At 36.8% G+C, this 20,848-nt stretch overlaps 1 protein-coding gene across 1 annotated transcript; it reads right to left on the bottom strand.

Moving 5' to 3' along the window:
* Positions 1–642: 642 nt before the first annotated feature.
* LOC149227564 (FAM210B-like protein) lies at positions 643–2,860 on the bottom strand. The gene is made up of 3 exons (XM_089377816.1): positions 2,491–2,860; positions 1,719–1,907; positions 643–1,250 (listed from the first exon to the last, which is right to left on the bottom strand). Exons 1-3 carry the CDS (start codon positions 2,782–2,784, stop codon positions 1,077–1,079), a joined length of 657 nt encoding a protein of 218 aa, XP_089233942.1. The 5' UTR covers positions 2,785–2,860; the 3' UTR covers positions 643–1,076.
* Positions 2,861–20,848: the final 17,988 nt, after the last annotated feature.

The raw sequence follows: 20,848 nt of genomic DNA, 5'->3' as shown, positions 1-20,848 counted from the left end.
TTTCCGCAAGGCCAGCGTGGAAATAAAAGGTATAACATTAAATTCTCCTTCTTTCTGCAGCAGATAAGACCATGTCAGATGGTTCATTTCAAATTAGAGTTTTACACATCTCATATAGCTACAAAAGAATACAGGACTTAATATGATATAGATACAAAATGAATATAGGAATCAATGGTATGTTGCATCTTTTTTACTTATTCAAAATACATAACCAATCCTGCTATTGTCAGATTTCTTCTTTGCTTATGTAATAAATGTTTCAAACTAAAGATGGGACGTTACGAAACTCAAGTCTGTATTTCAATTTTCAACTGATGGAACATCCAACAGATTTCTTATCTGTTGAAAAACTTGTCATGCTAAATCAAAACATAAGCGTCCAATGAAATACAGAGAAAAAATGAGATCAATGGAAGTGAACATAAAAGTCATAGCATTACATTGGGACAGTGGAATACATGATACGTTAGGAGGAAATATTCAAGTAGAACATATGTAACTACAACCTTGCTGTTTAGGCTCAGCACTATAAGATGCCACCATATCAATATATAGGCTCAACAAAATAAGATTTTCCCATATGAATATGGAAATAGGACTCAAGAGGAAGACAAACCAAATTAAACAATACTTTCGATATGCACTTCTGACAAAGACTTACATATTTTATTGGAAGTTTCAGATACAATGTCACTAATGGAACAAAGGGTATGAATAGCTTAAATCATACTCAAACAGAGATATTACAAGTCATCTACTACTTCAAACTTTGATCAAGTTTGCCACCTTATCTGGGTATTGTATGCAGAGAGCATACCATGCACAAAATCTCTTGAAGTTGAGTTATCTCCTTATTATACTAAAGTGGGCACTATAACTTATGAATTCGGTGAAAATCAAGTATATCTAGAAAAATATAACCAGAAGCACATGAGAGGTCAGGGTTATACCCACTATATGGACTTGACACTAATTAACTCTCGAATAATAATATGAACTAACATAAGACTCAATACATACATACAAATGCCTCTTCAGCCTCTCATAGGAGCAACTTAAGTTCTCAGCCCACTTTATTGCTTTACTTCCCCCTCCTCCTCCTTGCTCTTTTTACCGAACCAACTAGCAACTATGGGTGTAAGGGCAACGGTTGGAGGAAACCTGATCGGGGAAGCTGCTTTGTGTGCAGCGTATGCAAGTGCAAATGTTCCCACCTTTTCTCCTGTTTCATCAGTATGGATTCCAACCTGTTGATAGAAACATATGAAAAATTTCTTTAAAAGATGCTTGAAGTCCAAGGATTTTGACAGCTTCAAGGTTACTCTTTCAAACCCAAGTATACACTAAGAAAAAGTTATGAGCTTTATGAATCTAAAGTCTTGCAAAATCTAATCATGATGAAAATCAATATCTACAAATAAAAGCTTTACAAAATGCAATCATGCTGAAAATTAATAGCTATGAAATGAAAGCTTTACAAAATCCAATCATGAGGGACAACTACAAAGGTTCAGATTCTTCTAATTTAAGCCCAATTTCAACTCTCGGCTAAATATGAAAAAGCCACAGTCAGCCTTAGCTCTCCAAGAGCCTTTAAAATTGGAGTTTTTGTGTGGGCAACTGAAGTGACTGCATTCAGGTAAACACTGATTCCTATGATGTGAAATATGAACAAGCAGAATCTCCCAAGAAATAATATTTTGTGAACTGCATACCTTGTCAAGCAAGCCCTGCACGTCCACTCCAGAATTTATGAGCAAGTAACAAACACTGAAGGAAACTAAAGAAAGCGAGATAGAGGTGGCCAGATATGCCCCACCATATCTTGCTAACAACTCCTTAGCCTGATTTTTCTTCTTTCCCTTGGCATCCTCCCCATTATCATTATCCTTTGAGGTGAATATCTGAAAAACATTGATAAACACAATGCCTCAGCATTCCATGTTATATACTTTATCAGTTTTTCTACTCTCTGCCAGAATTCAAAATCATACCATGACCAGATTTAACTAATAAGCATAGCCAACTGAACTGAAATATAATAACGATTTAAATTACTCCCATGCCAGAATTAATGCATAAAAGAGAAAAAAAACCCACAGAACATACAGAGATACAGAGAGATACAGAGACATACAGAGAGATACAGAGAGATACAGAGAACAAAAGAACTCAAATATCACACAAATGGCCAGACCAAACATTTGTACAAATTCAATTCAGAACATTAGCAGGAAAAGTCCATGGAGAACATAGTTGTATACATAACCCCAATTCAAAGCATCAAAGAAATACCACAGAGAAATCATTCAAAACCCAACTCAAAATTTCACAGACAATCCCACAGATTTAACAGACAAAGAAATAGTAGGAAACCCCAATGCAATGAATAATAACAGCAGAAACACAATACCCAATACAGAGAAGGCAAAACAAGTGGAAAATCACAGTGGCATGTAAGGCAGGCAGGCAGGCAGGCAGACATACCTTCCATAGACCAGCCTCTAGACCAAACCTTTTAGTAATTTCTTCCGCTGATTCGCCTCCGCCGCCGCTGCTGCTACTGCTACTGCTGCTAGCTTTGTCTGCTACCTTATTTGACTCTTGGACTGCAGAACAAATGGAGAGTTGTCTTCTTCTTCTATTGAAAATAACAGTGTTGGTTTTGAAGGGACATAAATGTGCAGGTAATCGATGGAGAGCATTGTTAATGGTGAAATTGTGTTGATGATCAGTTGTTGCAAACGGAGTGGACGGCAAGGTGAGCCCTGTTGACATCATACCAGCACCTCCTGCGCTACTCTGCTTCTTTTCGTCCTGCTATCATCTTCATCCCTTTGGATGGATTTGGACTCATATAAGTGCTCGTGGTGGCATAGTTACCAAATAAAAATGGATAACTTGATTGCCTGTGACAGGTGAGGTACGTGGTGGCATAGTTACCAAATAAAAATGGATAACTTGATTGCCACAAACGAATGGAAATTCAATCAAATATTTATTGTTGTCACCGTATACATTTCTACACGAGAGTGTAGATTGTTCCATTAATTATTTTTTAATAATTATTTTGTTCTCGAAATGAACTTTGTGGTGGTTTTATTTAGTCTTTTCATAAAGGAACACGTAGTGCTCGGTAAAGTGTATGGACCAATCGTTGAATTACGGCAGCACCTAACCAGTGATATATCGTGTATTCAATGCACCCGGAGATGCACGCGAGATAATCCGTTAACACACTAATTTGAAAATTCGTCACTAAATAAAAAAAAAGCAATTTGCGTGTTACCAGGCTATGTCGCGTGCATCTCCGGGTGCATTGAATACGCGATATATAGCTGGTTAGGCGCTGCCGTTGATTTACATGTACTCAATTTAATGAAGAAGAAAGCGTTTCAACTTTAGTGTTCTCATGTAATTTTTTTTAAAGAAGCAGATGGTATAAAATTTGGACTATTTTTCGATTTGTGTTATCCTTGCGCAAGGGCCATGTGTATTTTTCCTTAGTATTTTTTTCATCTATTCTATGTAATTTCTTCTTATGTATTTTATGCAACCTCTTCCCTATGTAATTTTTTCTTATGTATTTTATACAACCTTTTCTCTTGGAGGTTTTTTGGGTTGCTTCCATTTACATGGTTCATACTACATGCCATGGACGCTAGTTTTCAAGTTAGCCATCACATGTGTTTCACTTAATCACATGTTTAGCTTTAAACAATTTTGAATCTTGCATATGGTTTTTGAATATTTTTTTAATGAATTGAGTAGTGATACTTTTTATGATGACATTTGTGACCAAGGTTGAGTAACTCCATGATGTCAATTTTATTAATGTGAAATCATATTTTTATGATAAGGTGATTCCTTGGTTTGTTTTTTAAGGTTCTCTTATTTTCATATTTTCTTAGTTTTAATTTATTTACAATAAAAATTTCAAAGGATTATGTCCAAAGCTGCTCCCAAGTTAAAGGGGTGTTTGTGAGTCTAAGCATCATTCTGATTTTTTCAAACTTTTCTCTAATGAATTTTTGGTGAAAATGTTTACAATTTATTCATTGTGGAACAATGTCACAAATGAATAGTCTTGGCTTCTATAGGATATCGAATCAAATGATACTTTGTGTTGATGTGCTTGGTTTGATCACGGAATCTGGGATTCTTGGGAAACCTGATTGCAGAAATATTGTCTATTAGGAGAGGAGTGGAAGTCACTTGTTTCTTATGCAAATCTTCAAGTATTATCCTGAGCTGCACATTCTCCTTTTGTTCATTTTGCATCTACCACATATTCTGCCTCTGTTGTGGAATCTGCTAGAACTAACTGTTTGTGTGACCTCTAGGAGACATTTGTTGATCCAATACACGTGAGATAACTTGAAGTTAACACTCCATTTTCTTTCTATCCATCAAAGTCTGAATATGAATATCTAATCAATGAATCACGTTGAAGTCACCCACATGTGAATATATAAGTCCAAAGTATTGAGTTCCTTTTAAGTAATTAAAAACTCTTTTTACAACAGACTAATGTTCTTCACAAGGCTTTTGCATAAATTGTAAAAGAATCTCAACAATAAATGAAATATCTAGTCTGGTAGCGGTGAGGTAGATAACAAGCTATTTGTACTTATCCTCAAATCCATTTCCTTCTTTTGATGTGAGCTTCAAATTTTCTTCCATTAGAGGAGGATTGCATTCAACCATGCCAAACCTATTCAACAATTCTCCAATGTACTTTTGGGAAATAAATATGTACTTTAGATGTTGAGCCACTTCAATGCCCAAGTAGTACTGAAGATGTCCCAAAGTTGTCATCTCAAAGCCCTTCTTTAATTATTTGTTTATGGATGTAATATAGCTTTCATTGTTCCCTGTCATCAATATATCATCTACGTATACTACAATATATACAACAGCTTTTCCAACCTTCTTGACAAATAAAGTTGCATCATTAACATTAAAGTTTTTGAAATTCAATTTCAAATATGCTTGGTTGCCTTTTCGTACAAGGTTCATAATGCTTGTTTAAGGTCATATAAGGATTTGATGAGCTTACATACTTTATATTCTTGTCTCATCACAACAAAACCTTCCAGTTGAGACATGAAGACAATGTCTTTCAAGTCTACATTCATGGACATAGTTTTCACATCCATTTAATGGACTTTCGATCCATTCCAAGCTACCAAGGAAATCAGAGTTCAGATGGTGGCCCATTTTGCTATGAGGGAAAAAGTCTTCTCATAAGCAACACCTTCTTTCTATACAAATCCTTTTTCCATGAGTGTTTCTTTGTCTTGTTAAGTGGGCCATCTAATTTGCACTAGTGCTTATAAACCCACTTGCAGTGAATTGGTTTAGTTTCGAATGGAGGGTCCATCAACTTCCATGTTCCATTCTTTATGAGAGCATCATACTCCTTATACATTGATTCTTTCTTCTCATCATGAGAAACAACTTATTTAAAGGAATTTGGTTCAAAGTTAGTAGATAAAATTCAATTCATAATCATATGAAACATACATATCATCTATAATAGTTGAATTTAGAATTGTCTACATCACCTCCATCTTGTTTAGTGGAACCTCTACTTCCTATCTTTTTGACCTCATCAGGATGAGCACTTTCAAGTTTTTTGATGAGCTATTTTGTGGGACTTTTTTGAAGTGGTCCAAGCTGCTCCACAGATTGAGATGGGGCTAGATTAAAATTTAACCTTCCAATCCTCTCAATTACATATTTCCAAAAGCTCTTCCTGATTTGATGAAGTGGCTAGAACTTCATGATGGGGAGATGGTGCTTCAAAGAAGATTATGGAGATTTTCATATGATATTGTTGATGGTGTTGGATACCACCAACATGTAAGGGGATCTCTCCGATATGAGGTCCCAATTAGACCTCACACTATTTGGTGTAGGAGTCCTGTCCAGCTATACGGTCCGGCCATCGTTGCAAAGGTTTATAGATGCGCCTTGGTTGCAATACATAAACAAGAGATCATAAACACCTCTTTGGGGCAGCAAGTATGTAAGCTTTGTGTGACACCAAATGCAAGATGCACAGGGAACTTCCATGGTTGATAAGGGGAAACGAGCCTCCAATTAGGGAAGTAATAATACTATCCTAAGGGAGACCCAGGAGCGAAGAGAAAGGCTTGTTGATTACCTGCAAATTAGTTCACATGATAAACAACAATCATGAAAACATAACAACACCTATTCAACAATATCCATATCTAAGCAACAAAATAGTTCATTAAACTTAGTATGTAAATAAGTTGACATATACTGCAAACATAACAAGAATAGTCTTACTACATCCACGATACATGCATGAAGAAGTGTTGGCTCATAGAGATTCTGATTATAAATGAAAGATTCCAAGTACATTGTTACATAGGTGAAACACTAGATCCAGTAGTGGAACATGAAGCCACAACTTGCTTCTCCAAACAATGATTTATCTCCTATGTACTACAAGAGAATCCAAGGCAGGACTCTAAGAATCCAAAAGCCTTTTTCTTGAGTTATGAGGAATTATTTATAATAAATGGCAACGAATCTTGAGTTTCCTCGTGACTCTGGAACTTTTGTGACCTATGGGCTTCCATACAACTTTTCATATTCTATACATGATTTTTTACATTCCATATGTCTTTTCACATTCCACATGTGTCCGTTGGACTTTATTACATAGGACTTATTACATACGAAAAATACATAAAATATGGTGGCTATATGAGACGAAATTGCTAATGGGACAAAATGTCATCAAATTGATAAGTCATGTGTTTCCTCATGGAGTTCATTGGTGATGTATGTGTGGCATGCTCTAAACTTCGTGGATATGAATTTGATCTGAACCGGCAAGTCTGTTGCATACCACATCTTCACCTCCAATGCTTCTGTCAATATGGTCATGGAGCTTGATTGTACATTATTCCATAGCCATGACAGTTTCATGTGAGCTTTGATTGGTGCAATGGAAAATTGTAGAATAACATCTTTAGTGATCTCTAAGCCTTCTTTCTTTGATACTTGCTTGATTTGTTCTATGTACTTCATTATTTCCTGAAATATGTTATCCCTGTTTCTTATTTCTTCAAGTGATCCTATTGAAGGCCTCCCATTTTTTGTGTTGAAGACTTGAAACCGTTGTGCAGGCAAGTATAAGCAGAAATAGGGTTAGTTGTCTGTTCTCCTAGACGGATATAATTATGATAGTGGTGTCTCAACTGTACCCTGTCTAATTCTGCAACAATCCCATCCTTTCTGACCAATTGTTGCAGAACATTTAGATATTTGGCAGCCCATTCCTGGAGTTAATCAATAACTTTGTTTGCCACTCCTAGAAGCTTCAAGAGTTCTTGTGATTTCTTCTGAATACCAACAAGAGGGGCCACTACTTGATGTATAAGTATCATTTCATCATATAATCGTGCCATGGTATCCTCCATTGGACCCAATTCCTCCTGCATGGTTGACTGCCATTCTGCTGCATTGGAGTTGTGTGAAGATAACCATTGATTTTCCGCAGCAAGGTGTTATTCCTATTGCTTTACTATAACTAGCTCTTTCCTTAATTATGCATTCTCATTCAATAGGTATTCAGAGTTGTCATGTGCTACTGTAGCAAAAGAAACATTTTCCACCATGATTGCCCTGGGATTCCTTCTAGTATTGATAATTATCACCTTTTCTGTAAATACCAAGACTGGATTCTGAGGATCATTTGGGACGTATCTACGCCTTTGATGCACGATCCTTTTCTTGAGTTGATCAAACGTGACATTTCATACATCCGTAACTCTGTCTTCAGGTGGAGGTGTGATTCCCATTTCACCAAATGGGATATGACCACCCATAAGAGGAGGTTCTTCCGGAGAACCTAGTTCATCATCCATGGGCTGGATGGTATCATGTTCCTCTAACTCTTCATCTATCTCCTAAGTTAATTGTTCTTCCTCTAGTCTTTGTGTTGCTTCTTCCTCCTATGGTTTCCTTTGTTGTTCCTCTTCTTCTCTCCTTTCTCTTCTTCTTCTTGTTGCTTGTTGAGTAACTCATCTTGCTTCCTCTTCTCCTCTTCTTCTAATTATCTCCTTTCTTATTCAGCTTGAATGACTCTCGTGTTCAAAGGATCGACTTTCCATTTCCTGCGTCTTTCTCTTGCCGAATCATGCTTAATCCTTTTCCTTTGAGCTACACTCCTTGCTTGAAGGTTTGTTTGTGGTGCCTCCTGTACCTATATATATTGAGTTTGTTGGGTCCCTATAATACTAGTGATTACCCCATTACTATTGTAGTTATACCCCTTATTTATATTTTTGTGCCCCATAGAATCCCTCTATTGTTATTTTTGTGGCTTTATATTATTATTGTTAGGTCGGCTGGATTATATTGTGACTCCTTAGACTCCTATATATAGAAAGGAGGTTTTGTCATTTGTATCATCCAAGAATTGTTCATTTATGTAATGTAAAGGAGGTTTCCCCCTCGAAGAGGCTGAATTCTAAGGCGTTGATCTATCTTTTCTATCTTTTCTTGAGCTGGTTTCATAACATTTGGTATGAGAGCTTTGGATTCTAGGGTTTCGCTGCTCCAAACAGGTCATCGTGGAATTGTCGCTATAACTTTTTTTCTGTGACGTTTCAGAAGTCGAAAAAAAAACCCATTTGAGAAGAATTGGCGCTGAACCTTGGGTCTGAATTTCAGAGATTTTTGAGTGATATTGTCGGAGATATGATCTGAGGAAGTCGGTCTTTTTGCAGACTCCTGAATTACATTCAAAATAGGTGACCTGGGGAAAATCGTCATAACTTTCGATTTGAGGATCGGATTGAAATTTCGTAAAAAGGTACAGAAAGATGACAGATTGTAGTTTCTTGTGGGTGTTTTTTAGATCCAAAGGTTGAAACAGTGACTCTCGGCACGTCGTACAAGTTAGCTCTACTGAACTAGTCTATAATCGAGTCACTGTGGGAGATTTCGCATAACTCTTCCTTGGAGAATCCAATTTGGGTCAGACTTGTGGCATTGGAAGGAGGACACAGAGAAATACTACAAGTCACAAGTTCAGAACTAGATGACTGAAAAGTACAGAGATACATCAGAGGCAATATCGAGCTCCTACAAAGTGAAAAAAGGTGTGTAGATTTTTTTAAATTTTTGCTTAAGCTTGGTTTGAAAATTTATTTTGAAGGAATTCAAAGGGCATAGTAGAGCATTATTATTGGTAACTGATGCCCCGAGGAAAGAAAATGCAAACACCTAGTAAGGAACCTGAAAGCTCTAGCATGACTCATGAAGAAGAGGAAGAAATGCTACATGATATATCAAAATTACAAGAACAAGTGCAACAAATGTCACGCTCACAAAAGTTAACAGATGCTAAGATAAATGGCGTGGAAGCTAAGATAAATGGCGTGGAAGCTAAGATGAATGGCATGGAAGCTAAGATGGACAATTTGAAGATATATTTGAACACAAATTTGAAGACAGGCATGGCAGATTTGAAGACATGCATGGCAGATTTGAAGATAGATTTGACTAATTTTCTACAAGAAATACTTACTAATGGTGAAAAGGTAGTAAAGGAAACTCATGATGAGAACAAAAGAAATGTTAATCATGATTCCATAGACGCTAATGTTGGATCGAAGAATCACCACATTCCAAAAATCGATATGAGGAAGCTTGATGGCAAGGATCCCGCCACATGGATATTATAGATGGAGCAATTCTTCGATCTCAATAATGTGAAAAACACACAAAAGGTACGTATGGAAACTTTATATTTGGAACCAAATCAGTTTGTATGGTATCAATGGCTTTGTTCTCGTAAACAATTTATCACTTGGGCAATTTTTACGGAAGAATTGATAGCACATTATGAGGATACAAAAAGCAACACTTTTTTTAGCCAATTGATAAGTCTCAAACAAAAGGGTTCAATAATGGAGCACATTGAGGAGTTCCAAAAATTGAACATAAGGGTAAAAGATATTCCAGAGGAGCATAGGATTGATGTGTTCATAGGGTCTTTAAAGGATAATATCCAACATGATGTGCGCCTTTGGGAACCTGATTCATTAGAGAAGGCATTCAGGTTAGCAAGAAAAATGGAAAGCAAAATTATGGCAACTAGGAAGCATACCATTCACAACTATAAAGATGGAAGTGTTGTTGCCCATAGTCTTCCACAACCTACAAGGTTGACACCACAACAATTGGAAGAAAAAAGAGCAAAAGGGCTTTGTTACAATTGTGATAGCAAATACACAAAAGGTCATAAGTGTGATGAGAAGAAATTATTCTACATAGATTGTGAAGAGGAAGAAGAAAAGGAGCAAGAAAGGTCAAAAGAAGAGAATATATTCCAGGAACAAAGCCTAGATGAAGAACAAATAAATCCGACCATATCTTGTAATGCATTGGCAGGAATTACCACTCCTCAAACCATCAAGATAGAAGGACAAATCAAGAAGAAAAAGGTAATAGTGTTGATTGATTCAGGAAGCACCCACAATTTTATTCATTGTAGGGTAGCAAAAGAATTGAATTGCTTCCTATATCCAGCACCAGAGTGTCAAGTGATGATTGCAAATGGAGGAACAATAAATTGTTCTGGAAAGTGCCATAATATCAAGCTATCCATGGGAGAATATGTATTGACTAGCCCAATGCTTTCCATTCCAATGGGAGGTGCTGATGTTGTACTAGGAGTCCAATGGCTACAATCCTTGGGTACAATAGCTTTTAATTTTCAAGAACTTTTCATGAAATTTTCTGTGGAAGGAAAGGAAGTTGAATTAAGGGGTATTGCAGGGAAACCAGGAAAGATAATCAGCTCTAATGGCATGACAAAGCTTCTAAAAAAGGAGCAAAGAGGTGTAATTGCACAATTATGTTCGCTAGATGTTTCCACATTGGAATCATCTATTTCTCCAGATCTCCAAAAAGTCCTGGACAATCATTCCAAGGTATTTGAGACTCCCAAAGGTCTCCCACCTATGCATGATCATGATCATGCTATTCATTTGATTCCAGGAAGTGTTCCTCCAAACATCAGGCCGTACAGATATCCATATGTCCAAAAAAGTGAAATTGAACGTATGGTTGCAGAAATGCTAGAGGCTGGTATAATTCAACCGAGTCAAAGTTCTTTCTCAGCTCCAGTAGTATTGGTGCACAAGAAGGATGGATCATGGCACATGTGTCCAAATTATAGGGAGCTCAACAAGCTCACTATTAAAGATAAGTTCCCCATTCCTGTCATTGATGAATTACTGGATGAATTGCATGGATCAATTTACTTCACCAAGTTGGATCTTCGTTCGGGATATCATCAAATTAGAATGAAGATTGAAGACATTCCGAAAACGGCATTTAGAACTCATGAGGGTCATTATGAATTTTTGGTCATGCCTTTTGGCCTTACCAATGCACCTTCAACATTTCAAGGTTTGATGAATTCAATTTTCAAACCATTCCTTAGAAAATTTGTGTTAGTATTTTTTGATGATATACTAATCTACAACAAGTCTTGGAAGGATCATGTTGAACATGTTGACAAGGTGCTACAACTATTGGAGGAGAAACAATTATATGCAAAAAGATCCAAATGTTTCTTTGGAGTCCAGGAGGTGGAATATTTGGGTCATATTGTATCTCATGAAGGAGTTAAGGTAGACCCTAGCAAAATTAAAGCCATTAAGGAATGGAAAATCCCCACATCCATAAAGCATCTGCGAGGATTTCTTGGGTTGACAGGGTATTATCGCAAGTTCGTTAAGAATTATGGGAGAATAGCAGCACCTCTAACAACATTATTGAAGAAAGATTCATTTTCATGGACTCCGGAAGCAACAAAGGCCTTTAAACATCTTAAAGAGGCAATGTGCCAAGCACCGGTCTTAGCTACACCGGACTTCACAAAAACCTTTATTGTGGAATGTGATGCTTCAGGAAATGGAATTGGTGCTGTTCTAATGCAAGATGAAAGACCCATTGCTTTTGAAAGTCGTCCAATCAAGGGAAAGTTTTTAAGCAAAGCTATTTATGATAAGGAAATGTTGGCAATACTCCATGCACTTAAGAAATGGCGACCCTACCTAATGGGAAGACACTTCAAGGTAAAAATGGATCATGATAGCCTTAAATACTTTTTAGAACAAAGATTATCCTCTGAAGAGCAACAAAGGTGGGTCACAAAGATGTTGGGTTATGACTTTGAAATCATCTACAAAAAGGGAAGCAAAATGTGGTGGCAGATGCACTCTCAAGAAAGGATGAGGATATGGAAGCATTGTTGTGTGCCATTTCTATTATCCAACCAGATTGGATAAACGAAGCAAAGGAGGAATGAAAGAATGACGAAGAAGTGTGGGCACTTATTCGAAAGCTACAACAAGATTCCAGTACTTCTGATACATTTAGCTGGCGAAATGATTCGTTATGGTACAAAGATCGCTTATACCTCTGTAAGAATTCCCAGCTAAAACAAAAGATTCTTATGGAATTGCACACTTCTCCCTTAGGAGGGCACTCAGGATTTTTAAAAACTTACCACAGGGTTAAGAAGGAATTTTTTTGGGATGGCCTTAAATCAGATATTCAAAAGTTTGTGGCGGAATGTTTGGTTTGCCAACAAAATAAAGTTGAAACAATTAAGACACCAGGTCTATTACAACCTTTATCCATTCCAAGCCAACGTTGGGAGGAGGTTTCAATGGATTTTATCACAGGTTTACCCAAGTCTGAGGGAAAGAGTGTCATAATGGTGGTAGTTGACAGACTTACCAAGTATGCACACTTTTGTGCATTATCACATCCATTTAAAGCCAGTACAGTTTCTACTGCATTTATGGAAACAGTTCAAAAGCTACATGGAAACCCAAAGATTATTGTAAGTGACAGAGATCCCATTTTCACTGGAAATTTTTGGACAGAATTATTTTCTTGTCTGGTACTCAGTTAGCTCATAGCTCATCTTATCATCCTCAATCTGATGGGAAAACTAAGATAGTAAACAAATGTTTGGAAGGATATCTTCGTTGCTTTGTATCTGATAAACAGACACAATGGGTCAAATGGTTGCCTCTGGCTGAATGGTGGTATAACACTTCCTTCCATACAGCAACAAAAATGACCCCATTTATGGCACTTTATGGGTACCAACCACCATCAATCACATCATATTTAAGAGAAAATTCTAAGGTTCAAGCAGTGGAACATCACATCGAACATCAACAACAAGTCCTCCAACTCTTAAAGGATAACCTCGTGTTGGCACAAAATAGAATGAAACAACAGGCAGATCAACATCGCAGTGAAAGAAGTTTTGATGTAGGTGATTGGGTATTCCTACGGCTACAACCATATAAGCAAATGTCCCTAAAGCAAGCTAAGAAGGATAATAAATTATCACCAAAGTATTATGGTCCGTACAAGGTGTTGGAAAAGATTGGTACTATGGCATACAAATTGGAGCTTCCTGCAGCTTCTCGTTTGCACCCAGTTTTCCATGTTTCATGTTTAAAGAAGGTTATAGGCGACAAGCTCCCAGTTCAAACAATATTGCCAGAACTTGACGAGGAAGGAAAAATTATATTGGAACCGGAAGCAGTCACAGAAACAAGAACTCGACAGCTACGAAATCGATCAATTCCAGAGTATCTTATCAAGTGGAAGAACTTATCCGCTGAAGATTCCACATGGGAGGATGAGAATTTTATGCAGAAGTATCCAGAACTACTCAAGCGTTGAGGACAACACTTTTTTGAAGGAGAGGGGCATGTTGGGTCCCTATAATACTAGTGATTACCCCATTACTATTGTAGTTATACCCCTTATTTATATTTTTGTGCCCCTATTACCCCCATATTATTATTTCTGTGCCCCATAGAATCCCTCTATTGTTATTTTTGTGGCTTTATATTATTATTGTTAGGTCGGCTGGATTATATTGTGACTCCTTAGACTCCTATATATAGAAAGGAGGTTTTGTCATTTGTATCATCCAAGAATTGTTCATTTATGTAATGTAAAGGAGGTCGCCCCCTCGAAGAGGCTGAATTCTAAGGCGTTGATCTATCTTTTCTATCTTTTCTTGAGCTGGTTTCATAACAGAGTTGGTGGAACTTGGAGGGAAATGACTTCCATTCCTAGATGTGTCTTTCTAACTGCATTGTACCAGTTTTCCACCTTCTCATCTTCTGCGGTAGAAATTAATGACTATATGTTACACATCAATTTGTCACCATGACACTTGAATATTTTATGGGTCTTTTTACCATCCGTGAATATGTTTGATTAAACTCCCTTAGAAGTCAAACAACCAAACATATCTTGAAGAATATGGGAAATTTGGAAAAAATAGTTGCCACACCTTATCAAGTATCACCTGCGCTAATTTTCCTAGATATTCCCGCTCATTCACTGGAATTGACATTGAGAAAAATGCAGAACTGCACTCTGTCTTCCACTATAGACCACATAGGTGAATCAAAGAAAGTAAAATAAAACACTACATTCTAGAAACATAGTTGGTTGAATATTTCCCAACTGAAAGCTTCCAGGTGATGACTATTCGAGTTATAACCCTTAGATGATGCATCGTAAACCCTTTCCTCAAGGAAACCTAATCCCTCAATTAGAGGATCTCACCCTCCTCTTTTGGATGTGAAACTTCTTCTTCTTATCCTATAAAATGACTAGAGCGTAGAGGGATTGAGGAGGTCAGAACTGAGAGAAGATAAACTTATGCTGCTAGTTTGAGATTGGAAATCTTATCATCTAAGGAGGAGATTGAAGGCATTTGGGAGGAACCTCACGACATCAAGGTGAAGGTTGTACGACTCTTCTTTATCTTTAATTAATACAAATGAACGTTTTCCCCCATTGAATTGTCTTATTAGAGTGATGAGTGGTTTATAATTGTTTAAAGTGTTTATTAAGGAAAATTCGATTCCTAATCTCCTTGATCAGTAGGTTAAGTTTGTTTGGATTATTATATTGCATATTCTTTTGATCTTTTTCTTGTTTATGGTTGCAGATATTATCAAGCATTGAGGAACTGCATCAAGTCACAACAAGGGATCTTCATCAATCATTTCGTGAAATAGGTAAGAGGCTCATCCATTAGCTTTAATATTTATAATTCAAATAAGTCCAACTTATGGAAATGGTTAGTTCAATTGTATATTTGTTTCTCATTTCCGTCAAGGATCTAGGGAGAGCGCTCTTGTCCGTAAGAGGGATTTGTCCACCGCAACAAATTGGTGACTCCATTGGGGAGCGTTTCTGTTCTCTTCCTTTTCCTTAGTTTTGTTTTCTGATCTTTTTGGTTTATCTTGACTTGAGTCTTTATGAACTGATGACCTTTTAGATCAGTGTGGTTGATTTCTTGATTTTTATTTTTTCTTGGGTTTGTTATATTTACGTTGTTTTTTGTTCGTCAACAGAGCGCATATTTGTGGTGGTTTCGCCTTATTAGCAACTAGGCGCATGCGCTCTATTTTGTATTGCTGACCTGCGCAAGCCTTAGAAATTTTTAAAAATTTAGATTTTATTTCAACCCAAACTTGAATTTAAGTTTTTGGAAGCGTCATTATCTTTTTTTGGACTCTCTTATGTCTCTTCTAAACTCATTTGAGTGCTTTGTTAAGGTTTTTTGAGAATTAGGTCTTTCTGTAGAAACTGGTTGGGGTTTTGTCTGGTTGGTTTGTCGATTGATCAAAACGAGATAGGTTATCCTTGAGTTTGTGATATCCCTATCTTATTCTGTCAAATACACCAGTTTACCTTTTAATCTTGCTTATTTGTGATCAATTCCATATTGAATTGCAAATTAGGGTTTCTTGAGATTTAGTGTTTTTGTGAAGGAATTGTTGTCATTTCTTTGATAAAAGGGAATTATTGCTTTGCAATTTTGAAAATTTCTCACGATTACACTGCTGATATCATTAAATTAAAGCATTCATAGGGAAAATTCATTTTTTCTCCAACTCTCTTAATTGATTTCTGTGTGCTTGAAAGTTTTGAGTGATAAATGATAAAGAGTATTTTTGAGTTTATTTGATCTTTAGGTAAATCTGGATTTTAGTTTACTTTTGCATTTTCATTTCATAAGAGATGAAATTGGTTGTTTCATGAAAAGTTGGAAAAGTTGTGAGTTTTGTATTTCATTTTGGAAAAATAAAAGATACTCTTTCTTTTCTCTAAATAGGATTTCATCAAATTTGAAAATTGAAAATTGCATATTTGAGTGCATTAAGATTTCGAGTCGTGTCAATATCATGACTTTCACCTCCATCACTTATTGAGTAAAGAACAACTTAATAATACAACGTTAATTAAAATTCATCTAGAATTTTACATTTTTTAATGCTCTTACCACCTACAGTAGCTTAACTGTAGGATTTGGAATAGGGAAATGAGTAAACTTTCCGAAGATATGGATATACAATAGAATCTTGAGATAGGGAGAGAAAATCCAGTTGTTCAGTTTTGATATGGGAATCTTTTCTTGTACACGAGTTAAGCATGAGATCATGTCGAATTTGGTGAAGTGATCGTACCCACATCATTAGCCAAGATATAGTGATTTTCACGTATTACAATGGTACCAAAAGTTACTTAGGGTCACTTGAAAGTAAACCTCCAATTGATCATGTGGAGGAGACTTCAAGGGGATTGAGCTTGTTACTCTGCCCTTGCGTGTACGTTCGATCTATGACTTCCCCCAAGTAAAATTGTTGTATTCGGTAAACTTAGCGACCATAATCCTAGGGCTCTACCTAAGGTGACAGCAGAGAGAAGGTCCTGTTATACCTAGAACAGACATTGACTAGACTCACTTGGACATTTTAGAGGGTAATATTTGCTCAAGATGGTATAGAAAAAGTTACTTGCACTAGACTGTTTCATTAAGCAGGTTGTCAGGGTAACTGTTTCCAAATGCTCATTTCTATAAAGATTTTCACCTTGATCACTGTGACGTTGGATTTCATCACCAACTAGTAATTATTTATCTCTGTGAGGAGTCAGTTTGTATGGTTTGAACTCCTAGATTTTTAGCGTGTGTTACTTTCTGTGTTTTTTTTACTTTTTAGAGACTTTAGGTGTAATTTAGATATTGTGTGAATCATTAATTGATTTTTTTTTCATTGTGGCTGAATTACCAAGACAATCACGTAGGATGCTAGGGCAACCCCCTGAGTATACATCGAGTCAGTTAGAAAAGATCAAATCTGAAAATTCTAAATCATCGGGGTCCGAAACTACAACAAAACCTGAAACTTCTATTATTATATAATCTCATGTAATAGGAATTGAAATTAATCAACCAGAAACCTCAACTATTTTAGAATCAGAAGTGACAAGACCTGAACTTGATCAACCTTCAAAATTAGAATCACGCTCAGAAGAAACTGATTTAATAATTGCTGAATTTATTCAAACAGAATCAGATACTGGAGAGGTCTCATATTCACAATTTACTGAACCAAATATTGAAGAACCTGAGTCTGACATCTCTAAGCCTGAATCACCTTCAACTGCTATAGTCCCTACTCTGAGTCCTCCATGTTCACCGCGTGTTAAATTGATTGTCACTGATAATCTCCCCCCTGGTCTCATTAGCATCGAAGAAATTACCTCAGACGAAGAAGAAGAATCACTTGACACACCAGTTTCTACCATTGAGCCAACAGATATTTCAGATCTTCTCTTTAGGTCTCTTCACCCTGACCCTTGGTATTTCACACGCTTGAATTTTTTAGGACAAGGTATTCCATGATACACGACTCCATGCTCTACCGTACTAGGTTTTGACTGTTCTAGAATGGCTTCTGGAAGTATGTCATTAGACGCATCTATGTTTTTTACTTCTCCAGATTCAACTTTATATGGTGGCCCATCAGTTGCTCCTGGATATCAATCTCTTTCTAGGACATATTTAGGAGCTTCTCCCTCAAATAAACCTTTAATTGTGTCAACTACGTTCACTAATCCTACGCTTTAGGATTTGACATCTGATCAATATATTAATATGATTTACTGGAACATAGATAATCCTTTGAAAATCCCAACAGACAGTTTTTGCTCGCATGGGGTGCAACCTTCATATCCTCCTCCAGGAGGAAAACCTTTAGTTGGAACTTATCCTATAGGTGGAGGGAAACCTCCTTCCAGAAATTATCCCAATTATGGTTAGATGCCTCAAACCGGTTTCGGTCAACCTGTTATGCCTCAACCCACCATGGCAATGCCTTACCCTGGGGTGAATACAATCTGGAATCCTTCATTTAATCAACAATCAATTCCAGTTGCTCCTCAAGTGCCTATGTATCAACCTGTTCAGCCCGTTGGACAACCTATCCATCAAATGCTTGTTCAAGGCATTCCTATTCAAGTCTAGCAACCTTTTTAGGCTAGTCCATCGACACATGTTCAACAAAAATTGCAACAATCTGTTCCAAGTACTCCTCAAAACCCGATTCAATCTATTGTGCCTATGTCTATACAAACTCCAGTCACGAGTTCACCATGAACTCCCATCCCAGGAGTATCGCAGGTAACTGTTCCCTTTACTTCTCAAGTAACAACACAATCAAATACTTAGGCTATGCCTTAGGTATCTTCTTATCAAACCGCATCTACGGTTTAGTCTATTCCCCAAATACCTGTCATACAGCTTAGTATGTCGTACATTCAAAATTCGTTTCAAGGGCAAACTTTACAAGGCCAACCCTAGAGTAAGTTTGTTCAAGGCCAACCTTTTCAAACCCAATTTCTCCAAGATCAACCTTTGTAGAGTTAACACTTCCAGGGACAGTTCCTCTAAGGTAAAATGGGTCAAGGTCCTCTTTTCCATAATCAATGTACCCTGGTCATACTTTTCAAGTGCATATTCAACCGCAATTCGGTACGGCTCATCCTAGATATCCAAGAGGTATGAAAATTCAAACTTCTTAGGATATTCCAAGATACCTTTGATATCCTCCTCCAGGTACAAGACTTATCCCTTAGGGTTATCAGTACACACAACATGATCCTAACCATCAATTACCATTTATTGCAACTTTGGATTTACCTGACCTATCACGGTTAACCAATGATCCTATTTACTATTTATGGTATTGGCCCACTATTCCTACAAAGTTTCCCAGTGACATTCTTAAATTTGAAAGTAAATCGAGAGAAGAATGGTCAAATCATGTTATGAATTATCATCTTTGGTGCATGTCAAATTCATTAATTTATGATCCTATTAGATTATGACTTTTTCAACAAATCTCAATTGGTTCGGCAGCCAAATGGTATGTAGAATTTCTACGAGCTTCCTTCATTACATTCAATGTCTTTACTACTACCTTTTTGACACACTTTTAGTTACCCATTCGATACAATAATGGAACTGAAATTTTAACCTCTTTAAAATAGTCAACGTCGACCCATATCTCACATCACATTCATGAATTGAGACGAAGACGTCGTTTGGTTAAAGTTTATATCTCGGACCAAATTCTGACCGAATGGTTCATAAAATATCTTTGACCGGTGATTATTGAAGATGTTTCCAAATGTGGCATTGTAATTGAGGAGAAAGGAATTTCTCGTGCTCAATACCTAGATCTTGTTTATACTCAATTTGGTACTTTGTATGAAAAGATCCCAGATTTACCCCATCCTGGTCAAACTAATCCAGCCCTTACAGGATCACATGCCACAAATGGTATGATTGGTTATGTTAGCCAAAAATCTAAGAATAAAAAGAAAGAATCTAAGAAAACTTAGATTTTGGCTTTACTTGATTCACTCGAAGAAGATCCTTCTCCCGAAATTACTTCTGAAATAAATGTCATGGAATCATCTAATGGAAAAAGTAAGCAATCTAGAGGTAAGAAAAAGGGAAAAGGAAAAGCTAAACAAGATACCTCTTCTAAGGAGAAATCAAGAAAGAACGAACCATCTGATGAAAAGAAGAAACCTCGATATCCTTGTTTAATTTTTGATGAAGATCATTACACTAAGGAGTGCCCTCATCATGCAGACGTTTCTAAATTTATCAGATATTCACCCACTCGCATTGTTTTGAAGGATCCTTTCGCTCCTCAAGATAGAAAAATGGTTTCTCATAACTAATGCTCCTCATCCACATCGTCAGATATCATGATGATGTCTTTGAAAGTTATGGTAGCAACGAGATCTAAAGACTATGGATCAAAGAGTCTTATTGAAGATGGAGATGATTCCAATTCACCTGGTCAAACTTCCACATCTACCCCTCCTTCTTCTAAACCGTTACACATTGAAAAACCAAACCATGATATGATAATTCGACTGCCTCCTAAGGGTGTTCTTCGAAATTCAGCCTTTAACCCTCATGCTAGGGCTACTCAGAATTACAACATTGTCGAAGATTTGGCTGTCACCTTCGGTAATGTTGGCTCTTGAAGTGTTGCAGACTTTTCCAGCACAAAGGAAATTGTTATTATCAGCTATTGGAGTAGTAGATCCTCAGGACTCCAATTTAATTGTTTTTTATCTCGAGAATCATGTCCCACATTTCCCATATCAACAGGATTTTCAGATGAGTTTTTCGAACAGTGATTGACGAAGGAGCGTTGACATGTATTATTTCCATTGCTTGTTGGAAAGTTTTAGGCTCTCCAACAATCAATCAATCTCCCACAACTTTGAAAGCCTTTCATGGAAGAGGTTTTCGTCCTTTTGGTGTTTTAAATGATTTACCAATAGAATTAGAGGGTAAAACAGTTACAGTTGAAGTTGAGGTTGTTGATGCTCAACTTGACTATAACCTTTTACTTGGTTGGTGCTG

This window comes from Pinus tabuliformis, chromosome J, assembly GCF_031772625.1.
Source record: "Pinus tabuliformis cultivar Carrire ecotype Pingquan chromosome J, CPIR1, whole genome shotgun sequence".
Lineage (NCBI taxonomy): Eukaryota > Viridiplantae > Streptophyta > Pinopsida > Pinales > Pinaceae > Pinus > Pinus tabuliformis.
The sequence above is the reverse complement of the archived record's forward strand: the minus strand, read 5'-3'. Positions and strand labels throughout refer to the sequence as shown.

What these genes read in the sequence shown, in the direction of transcription:
- LOC149227564 (XM_089377816.1), bottom strand. Translation starts at nt 2,784, where the DNA reads ATGATGTCAACAGGGCTCACCTTGCCGTCCACTCCGTTTGCAACAACT. An exon ending in TAGAGGCTGGTCTATGGAAG is followed by an intron (nt 1,908 to 2,490) that starts GTATGTCTGCCT and finishes AATGTTTTTCAG; the next exon opens with ATATTCACCTCAAAGGATAA. An exon ending in TGCAGGGCTTGCTTGACAAG is followed by an intron (nt 1,251 to 1,718) that starts GTATGCAGTTCA and finishes TTCTATCAACAG; the next exon opens with GTTGGAATCCATACTGATGA.